Source organism: Amphiprion ocellaris, chromosome 6 (genome assembly GCF_022539595.1).
Source record: "Amphiprion ocellaris isolate individual 3 ecotype Okinawa chromosome 6, ASM2253959v1, whole genome shotgun sequence".
Classification (NCBI taxonomy): domain Eukaryota; kingdom Metazoa; phylum Chordata; class Actinopteri; family Pomacentridae; genus Amphiprion; species Amphiprion ocellaris.
Window position 1 is genome coordinate 6405060 of NC_072771.1, and position 10428 is coordinate 6415487.

The window sequence follows — 10428 nt, forward strand, 5'->3', positions numbered from 1 at the left end:
TTTAAAGTTTGAACATGTGGAAAAAATATATATTTTCACAGTGAAACTTCTGATGTCCACATTTTCAAAGTCACTGAGCATTTTTTGGTGGAAAGAAATGTTAAAAAAAATCAACCAAAATCCAGCGAAATTTGCTGGATTTTGGTTGATTTTTTTTGTGAATGTTCTTAAAGAAAATATTAGAAGTTTTAATGATATATATGTAATCACTTTACATATTTTTAGGATTTTTTTGCAAGACTTTTACTAATTTTTTTGGAAAATATTTACAAGAATTGCCAAATTCGGGGGATTTTTTTTTTTTTTTAAATAAAACTTTTGAGGGAAATTTTTAAGGAATTATTTTAATTTTCTTCTTGAAGGTTTTGCAAATTTTCAGAAACTAAGGAAATTTTTTTGCTGAATTTTTGAATTTTTTCAGAAAAGGAAACAGTATTTTTTGGTGCCTTCAAATGAAGACAACAGGAGGGTTAATCAGGAATGTCCAACACATAGAAAAGACTTCAGTAATTCCTACCTGTTGATCTGAAGCAGCCTTCATGTCAGACTGGACTTCTCCAAAATATATGAATGAATTCGAAACACTCATCTTTTAAAAAAAATCAAAGATTAAATTCTTAAGAGAGAAAATCATGAAAGTTGTGACAATAAACAGGTTCAGGTGTTTCCAAGGTAATGAATAAGTGCTGGATTTAAGATGCAACAATTAGCTACTGGATCTTTTTTTTTTTTTTTTTTTTAAAAAAACCTATAATAGTTTTGATAACCAATCATGAGTCAGTGAACTGAATGATTTTTGGCAGTTGGGCAGAAGAAACAAGACATTTGAAAACATCACTGTTCTCTGGTATCATGCAATTTTTTTTGGAAAAAAAAAAAAAAAGTTATTCAAGTCAGCCTTCCGTTGGCTTTAAACAGACTTTATGAGTTTACTGAGACACTTTAACCATCTTTAACGATACCAGAAATGTTTGTTTTGGTTCTAACAAGTTATGATTTTTCCATTATAAAGGGTTACCGTTTTGTGAGAATGACTTTTCCTGCTTGGTGTAAATGAAAAACACGTACGGAGAGCGTTTGTGTGGAACCACATATCGCTGTTTCTCCAAACTGAGACTTTGTTCTTCACTTCCTATTTTGCTTCGTTATCTTGTATTATTGTGAGTGTTGTGGTTCATAGTCCACTAAGAAGGGGGTGGTCCTGGTACACAGACAGACCGGACTTCAGGGAATTTAAATCATATTCAAGGCATTTTCACATCAGTACACAGAAAGTTTCCTACATATACTTTACTCCTGCTCCAGTGTCTATATATTCTGGAGTAATTTCACACAAAAACAGGAAGAAAAACAAAACTAGAGAACAGAGCAGCGTGGTGCTTTATTGAGTTCACACAGGTTGGACTATTATGGTCTTCTGTAATTTAGCTTCTGCTATTTAGCTTCTGCTGAGAAAACGACCAAAAGAAAGCGACAGCCTGGCAAACAGTATAGGACCTGAACGTGACAGAAAGCAACAGATAAAACGTGTTAAAGAAAGATGTAAAAACAGGCACTATGTAACATCGTGTTAGCCTATTTGTAAAGCAGAGAAGCACAAGACGAGGAAGCATGTGGTTGGTTCATCTCCAAGGTGTGGCTGTTATGACCGGATTCTGACAGAAGTGTAACAAGAAACTAGAATCAGAACGCACCCAGGAGATTACAACAATAAATAAACAGCAAACAAAAAAACCCACATCTCTGTTATCAGGCTGTTAGAGCTCAGGAGAACACAGTCAGGCAGAGAGCACTGGATTTAAATAAAATTACTGCCAGTTCTCTGATATAACAACTTCATCGACTGGTCAGACTGATCCCTTTGTTAAATATTCACATCTGGATTCTTGGTAATCAGTGCAAACATTAAGATGTTAATTCCTGAGTTAAATTTGAATAAATACAACTGAAGGAACACAGTTGTCACAATTGTCTAAAAACAGTGACTGAATCAATCATCCTGTGTAGAGATCCAGAGTGAAAAGTAAAAATCATTTTCTGAACAGCAGGTAGAGGATAGAAGACGACAAACACTATTCCACAGCATTCTAAGTAGCTGAAAGGAATGAATCACCTCCAGACAGAAAACAGCCACACTGAAGCTGTCATTCTGGAGTGTGAGAAAGGAAGCAAGGATGTAATCAAGCAAAGTCGGACTTAACAACAGCCTGTTTTTCCATCTCAGCTGTACAGTAACACAACCCGACTGAAACAGCAGCACAAACACACTGTATGGGTGTAGGACAGAGGCTTGTTCTAGGCAGAATAGATCAACTACTCAACATATAGTCTTCGGCTGTCCTTCAGCTAGTACAGGACATAGAAGAAGGTTTGAGGACCTTCTTCGTGAGACAACACTACTAGTGGTTCCTCTCATTAAAACTCTCTCTCTTTGGCAGAACAGCCTCCAGCCAAAGGATCACCATGTATGGTAGCATTGTGAGGTGCTGATGAAACAGAAACCCCAACAGGATGCATGGAAACCACATGTTCCAGAGGCAACCATGGTTTTCATGCCCAAAGAGCACTTTAGATGGTCTTCTTGTGCAGCGCTCCTCTAACTAGTAGCTTTCAGCAACAAGGACCTTCAGTTATTCATCAGGCAACATGTTTTCAAAAGGACTCCTTAAACATTTCCACCCTCATTAACACTCGCAAAGGTAATGACCATGAAGAATAGCGTTCTCTTTGACCTTCTCAGCTGTTCGCCTCTGACTCATGTCCAGCAAAACTTTCAGCAGATCGTTTAAGCTGGCTTCTCTGCCCACTCTCTCTATCCAGATATTCAGCAGTTCATGAATCCTGTCCTCATAAAGAAGGTGCTCTTTGCTTTTGATCACGTTGTCGTTAATCCCGAGGTTACGGAAGAACCTCTTGTGTTGGTCCACGTCGACTTCTTCAAAGTACTCAAAGCACTTCCTCAGAGACTCTTCACCTGCAAACCGAGAGAAAGACTTTCAGCTCAATCTGGTCATCGGTGTAGTCTAACATTTACTGTGAACATTTACAACAGCTGACTGGATGGACTCAGTCAGATGTCCCTCTCATCCACATACATCTGAAATTGTGACTGGAAATAAAAACGCTTTACCATTGACAGGAACAAGCTTGGGAAACTGCTCATCTTCCTAAATCAAGAAAAGAAAAAACAAACAAGCATTAATGTCAGAATCTTTACATTGTTAGTTGTGTAAATGTCTTCTCTTGGCTGGGCAGTGAGCTGAAGTTGGTTTGCCAGATAGATTTCTCAAAATGCGGCGATGCATGTTCGTTGTGTGTGAATGGAAGTTAAAGTAACATCTCATATTCCAGCTGTGATAATGTTTTTTCCAGCTGCAGTAGAGGATATCTGAGTTATCAATTTCTGTTTCCAATAATATCATCACAGCTCTGGACTTCACAATGACAACAGCCACAGCTAGTTTCACACTGATTAATGCACTAAATCAAACAGACAATGCATTATTTTCTACAGCTGAGTGTCTCTGACTTCTACCAGACCTGTTTAGTGCTGAGGACATGGCTCTGTTTAGAGGTAACAGATCTACCACTAAATCATCAGAGTCACAGGGATTGGTCCAGAACTACAGCACTAGAACTCATGCTGCTGGAGGACACTGGAAATCTGAACCCCTGAGAAATCTTCAGAAAAGAAATCTGAATTTGATCCTGGTGTAGTATGAAAATGCACTAGTGGTGTTTTACCAAGGCAGCTGTATAGAACATGATCCCTGCACTTCATGTGAGACCAATGTGAGAAAAAGTGGTGAACAGGAACAGTCAGATGAGTCGAATCACACAGCTGAGGAGTTCAGGAAGCAAAGCCTTTCTCAGCAGAACAAACAAGGAATGAGCAGCTGAGAGGAAAAGCAGCAGGACTAGAAGGATGGAAGCAGGGTGGAGATGAGGATGGAAGCAGGGTGGAGATGAGGAGGAAGCAGGGTGGAGATGAGGATGGAAGCAGGGTGGAGATGAGGAGGAAGCAGGGTGGAGATGAGGATGGAAGCAGGGTGGAGATGAGGATAGAAGGGTGGAGATGAGGAGGAAGCAGGGTGGAGATGAGGAGGAAGCAGGGTGGAGATGAGGAGGAAGCAGGGTGGAGATGAGGATGGAAGCAGGGTGGAGATGAGGATGGAAGCAGGGTGGAGATGAGGATGGAAGCAGGGTGGAGATGAGGATGGAAGCAGGGTGGAGATGAGGATGGAAGCAAGGTGGAGATGAGGAGGAAGCAGGGTGGAGATGAGGAGGAAGCAGGGTGGAGATGAGGATAGAAGGGTGGAGATGAGGATAGAAGAAGGCTGGAGATGAGGATGGAAGAAGGCTGGAGATGAGGATGAAGCAGGGCTGGAAGGATGGAAGCAGGCTGGAGATGAGGATGGAAGCAGGGTGGAGATGAGGAGGAAGCAGGGTGGAGATGAGGATGGAAGCAGGGTGGAGATGAGGTGGAAGCAGGGTGGAGATGAGGATAGAAGCAGGGTGGAGATGAGGATGGAAGCAGGGTGGAGATGAGGATGGAAGCAGGCTGGAGATGAGGATGGAAGCAGGGTGGAGATGAGGTGGAAGCAGGGTGGAGATGAGGATGGAAGCAGGGTGGAGATGAGGATAGAAGCAGGGTGGAGATGAGGATGGAAGAAGGCTGGAGATGAGGATGGAAGAAGGCTGGAGATGAGGATGAAGCAGGGCTGGAAGGATGGAAGCAGGCTGGAGATGAGGATGGAAGCAGGGTGGAGATGAGGTGGAAGCAGGGTGGAGATGAGGATGGAAGCAGGGTGGAGATGAGGATGGAATCAGGCTGGAGATGAGGAGGAAGCAGGCTGGAGATGAGGATGGAAGTAGGCTGGAGATGAGGATGGAAGCAGGGTGGAGATGAGGTGGAAGCAGGGTGGAGATGAGGATGGAAGCAGGGTGGAGATGAGGATAGAAGCAGGGTGGAGATGAGGATGGAAGAAGGCTGGAGATGAGGATGGAAGAAGGCTGGAGATGAGGATGAAGCAGGGCTGGAAGGATGGAAGCAGGCTGGAGATGAGGATGGAAGCAGGGTGGAGATGAGGTGGAAGCAGGGTGGAGATGAGGATGGAAGCAGGGTGGAGATGAGGATGGAATCAGGCTGGAGATGAGGAGGAAGCAGGCTGGAGATGAGGAGGAAGCAGGCTGGAGATGAGGATGAAAGCAGGGTGGAGATGAGGTGGAAGCAGGGTGGAGATGAGGAGGAAGCAGGGCTGGAAGGATGGAAGCAGGGTGGAGATGAGGATGGAATCAGGCTGGAGATGAGGAGGAAGCAGGCTGGAGATGAGGATGGAAGTAGGCTGGAGATGAGGATGAAAGCAGGGTGGAGATGAGGTGGAAGCAGGGTGGAGATGAGGAGGAAGCAGGGCTGGAAGGATGGAAGCAGGCTGGAGATGAGGATGGAAGCAGGCTGGAGATGAGGATGGAAGCAGGCTGGAGATGAGGATGGAAGCAGGGTGGAGATGTTGCTCTCACCCTCCTGTCGGGCAGCCGGAGGATCTTGGGGCTGGCTTGGGAAGGGAAGGCAGAGGAGGCGAGGCCGGTTAGGCTGTGCTGGGAGTTACTGGCTGAGCTGTTGAGGCTTTCACACAGCTTTTTACGCTCATCCTCCACACCGGCTGGGGATTTGACTCTCACCAGTGGCCGGGGCAGGATCAGATTGGTGCTGCTTGGCCTTTGGGTTTCTCCGTCCCTGTTCTCCTCAGGGGGACGGATGTCGGTGTACTGCTGAAACACACAGACGGTCTTCAGATCGAACAAGCAGGCATTCATCCTACTTTCACTGATGAAACAAAGCCATCACATCTAAACAAACAGTTTGCAATCAGCTGAGTTTTGCTGCTTTGCTCCCGTTTCCATTAAAGTAATGCCAGAAATATAAATAACTCACCAGGTCAGTTTTCATCCCATCGGGTCTCTGAGATTCTAAGGAAAGGATGTGAACAGAAGATTATACAACTTTAATCATTTATCTATATGAGTAGCCACTCTGTGTGATCAATTAATCATTCGAGTCTTTTTTTTAAATTAGAAAAACGCTGCTGCTGTGTGTGAGCTCCAGCCTTCATCAGTGGAGTCAGTCAGAAGCAACGCCTGACCAACACGGTGCCAGTCTGGGCAGCAGCTTCTGGGAAAATCATCGTTCCACAGCTCAGTCCAGGTGGGAACGTTTGGTATTAACCTTACCAACAAGCGACAGCAGGAAAACTTCAAGTTGAATGAAACCGACACACGCCCAGACAGACTGCACTTTAACAGGTTTATGTGAGCCTCCCTGATAATTACAATCAAACACACCTCCGTCTGCCTTTGTCTTTAGTTTACTGCCTCCTCCTGCTGCTGCTGTGAGCTCATCGACTCACACGCTTCACGTCATACATGCCACTAGTCCATCCGGTTCAGCAGCTCTGTGTCCATACTTCTACGAAACAGGCAGCGTGGCAGTAAACGTGTGGAGTGATGCCATGTGTGTCAGAAACAAACCTGATGGACCACAACCACCTCTTCACCATCAACCTCTCCAGACAGAGCTTGTTTCTGCTCTAATCAGAACCAGTTGTAGATAATAAAGGACATCTTTTAAAGGGAAACTGTCTGGAAAACTCTCGTTTGTCGAGCTAAACCATGCTAGTCCTGTAAGCCTCATCTAATGACAGCCGGAGCTTCAAGAACATCATGAAGACGCAGCAGCTCTGGAAGCAAAAAAGAACATGTCAGGTGATTCAGTATCACCTGTGAGCATCCATTACTGGTGCAAAATAAATAAATAAATAAATGGAAGTCCTCCACAACATGAAGCAAACACCTGTCAAAGAAGCAACAAGCACAGGAGAGGTGTTTTACTACTGATATGAAGCCAGATTAATAGAAAACACTGTGATTTTAGGTGCTTGAGTCCTGCTGCATGTGCAGTGTTTAAAATAGAACTGGAACTGTGTGAGCTGAAATACTTAGTCGCATTAATTAGAAGTGAAAATGTCATTTTTCGGGTAATTAATGCCAGACGCTCCTCAGTTTAAACTGAAAGTTGGGATGATTTGACACTTTACTTCATCATATATCTACACAGAAGATATTTCTAGGTTTGGGAATTGTTCAGGTGGAAAATAAATGATTTATCAAGAATATAACAAATAAATTGACAAAAAAATGGGAACGACTAGTTGCTATGTTGTTCAGATACAGTGTGTGGTGTGTGTGCAGCTGCAGGGTGTTTAGCTAGCGGCTAACACAGGACAACATATGAAGGACACCATGAGGTTCACTGATCTATCACGGGCTGAATGAACTCTGACGTCTCAAACGGAAATCAGAAGCAGTGAAACACGTCTACTATCTGGGGTGTGGCCAGAGCGGCACCATGAACTTCCTGTATGACTCAGTTTGTCGTCTATTGAGCTGGTAAAGAACGAGACGAGGCTGGATTCACTCTGGAAGGTGAGCAGCTTTGATCCAAGGTCTCTGGACTCAAGTCTCATGAGGACTCGTCTCTACCTTTTGGAACAGAATGTGAGCCTCTTAAGCAACACAGCAGCTCCAAGTGTTGTGTTCTACCATGTGCCATCATCTCCTTTAACCCTCCTGTTGTCCTCATTTACGGGCACCAAAAAATATTGTTTCCTTGTCTGAAAAATCCAAATATTCAGCAAAAAAACTCCCTAAATTTCTGAAAATTTGCAAAACCTTCAGGAAGAAAATTACAATAATCCCTTAAAAGTTTCCCTTAAAAGTTTTACTTTTAAAAAAAAAAAAAAAATCCCCCAAAATTGGCAAGAAAATTCTTGTAAATACTGTCAAAAAATGAGTTAAAATCTTCCCAAAAAAATCATAAAAATATCTAAAGTGAGTACATATATATCAGTAAAACTTCTAATATTTTCTTTAAGAACATTCACAAAAAAAAAAATCAACCAAAATCCAGCAAAATTCGCTGGATTTTGATTGATTTTTTTGTGAATGTTCTTAAGAAACATTTTCAACATTTCTTTTTCCCACCAAAAAACGTTCAAAGATTTCCCAAAAATGTTGAAAATGTGGACATCAGAAGTTTCACTGTGAAAATAGTTTTTTTTCTCCACATTTTCAAACTTTAATATGGGTCAATTTTGACCTGCATCATGACACGAAGGTTAATAATAAAACCGGATCCTTTGTCAGGCCTTAATGTGCACCAGTCAGTGTCAGAAATTCAGCTGCAACCTACTGTTAAACATAAAAAGCAGAAATCTTAAGATCGTTTTAAATGTTTCTTTAAATATTGGTCACATTTGTTCACACTTCTTTCCATTTCTACATTTCTTGTAATAAAGATATGGGATGTGTTTTTCCAGCCTCTACACAGCGGTTGTGCATTTGACAAGACGCTGTGTTTAGTTTTTGTTATTTCCACTTACCTGCTCTTCTATGTCTCCACTTGTATGCAAAACATATGATGCCGACTGCTGGAGCAGCAACAGACAGGACGATGATTGCAATCACCGAAGCTCTTACTGGAAAATAAAACACAGACACACGTAATGGTCAGCCATCAGCACCATATTACACAGAAAATATGATTATCACCGGAAACAGGGCCGTCTCTGCCTGAACATGCAACCAGCTGCAGCCTCGCATCTGTAGTCACACACTGCATTTAAAAGCTGGAAAACAGAGCTTATTCAGAGGTTTCACAGTTCTGTACCTGAAGCAGAGCCGGGTTTGGGCTGGGTTTTCTTGCACACTGTGTTGCTGGTAGGAGTGCAGTTCCTCACTGCTTCTTCATCCTTTTCACACCTAGTTTAGAGGCAGGAAAGAGACTAATTAAAAGCATGAATGAATCCCAGTGAGCGAAGCCATCAGAAACAGTCTCTGAGAAACGGGTTCTCAGGTCGGTTTGCATACTCTCACCTTGAACACTTCTTGCAGACTTCACATGCCTGGTCAGGATCACAGAACCTCCCAGGTCTGCACCGACATTCTGCATCCTGAGTGTGAGCACACGGCCGTACGACTTCCTGGTCTGAGAAACGAACATGAAGACGACCTTGTTTAGTCAGAATCTATGCTCAGAGCACCATGAAAAGGTTGACTATTGATGTTCTTCTGCAGTCATTGCGCTAGACAGTGGAAAGCTGTGAAACAGAGTCACCTGAGCGGCACTGTGTGCACTTGAAGCACTGTTTGAGGCCGTTGGGGTGCTCCGTGTACGTCCCGTAGTCGCATTCCTCACACTTCCCCTTCCCTCCCGCTGTGGTGCACGCCGATTTCACATACGTACCTAACACACACGTAGGAAACACACCAAACAATCCTTAAACACTGACTTCACTGATCCTTCAGCTGCACCTGTCACTCTAGACCAGGGGTGTCCAACATGCGGCCCACGGGCCAAAAGCAGTCCTCCAGAGGGTCCAATCCGGCCCTCAAAGTGTAAAAATCCCAGAGAAGACATCAACTGCAGATTGTAAATGAGTAAAACTAGAAACTTAAAATAATTTCCACACCATGACAAGTTGTTTTGATCATAAAGTAAAACACTACATTGTTCACTGTTGTTTTGTCATTTTGTGTCTTTTTTTGTCTCACTTGTCTCATTTGTCCATTATTTGGTCACTTTGTGTCTCGCTTTTGAAATATTTTGTCCTTGTTTGTTGTTTTTTTGTCTTTTTTTGTCTGACTTTAGACATTTTGTGCCATGTATTTGTAATATTTCGTCTTGTTTTTTTGTCTAAATTTTATTGTTTCTCATGTTTTTGTCGGTTTAGTTTCCTTTTTGTCTTGTTTGTGTTTTCCGTCTTGTTTTTGTCATTTTGTGTTTCCCTTTATTTCTTGTTTTTTGTCTCATTTTTGTCATTTTGTGTCTTTTTTTGTCTCGCGTGTGTCATTTGTCCATTATTTTGTCACTTTGTGTCTCGTTTTTGTAATATTTTGTCCTTTTTTTTTTGTTTTTTGTCTTCTTTTTGCCTGACTTGTCGTTTTGATCATAAAGTAGTTCCAGATACCTGAGAATGGATGTTTTGTGCTTTTGTGATCTGGAAGTTGTAATGTGGAAATGATAAACTGAGGCTGAATGTTGATGAAATTGAACTTATTTTTCTTCAGAAATTTCAGGTTGTTCATGACGTTTTGTAAAAAGATAATTCTTTAAATGTCAGAATGTAAATTTTTGCACTAAAACAAAGGAAACACTTTGGGTTGTTGTTTATTTATAAGTTATCATGCTCTGGTTTTACTGGTGGGTCCATTTGAGATCAAACTGGGCTGAATGTGGCTCCTGAATAAGATGAGTTTGACTCTCCTGCTCGACATAATAAACACTCAGACAGCTTCACGTGGCCTGTGATGGATCTATGGTTCAGGTTGGTCACAGAGCTTCGGTCTCGGTGGACCAGAGAAAGTGTAGCT

At 42.5% G+C, this 10428-nt stretch overlaps 1 protein-coding gene across 5 annotated transcripts in view; it reads right to left on the bottom strand.

Moving 5' to 3' along the window:
• Positions 1-1357: 1357 nt before the first annotated feature.
• Positions 1358-10428, bottom strand: part of hdr (hematopoietic death receptor) — a 12499-nt gene continuing 3428 nt past the window's right edge. For 2 of the 5 annotated variants that reach the window (XM_023292894.3, XM_055011712.1), the window contains exons 3-10: positions 9173-9301; positions 8932-9043; positions 8726-8817; positions 8439-8534; positions 5936-5970; positions 5521-5772; positions 3131-3167; positions 1358-2974 (exon numbers count right to left, since the gene is read on the bottom strand). In XM_023292894.3, the coding sequence (XP_023148662.2) occupies positions 2685-2974; positions 3131-3167; positions 5521-5772; positions 5936-5970; positions 8439-8534; positions 8726-8817; positions 8932-9043; positions 9173-9301 (1043 nt within the window). In that variant the 3' untranslated portion in view covers positions 1358-2684. The remainder of the gene's footprint in view (positions 2975-3130; positions 3168-5520; positions 5773-5935; positions 5971-8438; positions 8535-8725; positions 8818-8931; positions 9044-9172; positions 9302-10428) is intronic. The other 3 variants (XM_035958475.2, XM_035958473.2, XM_035958474.2) reach the window with 3 other exon arrangements.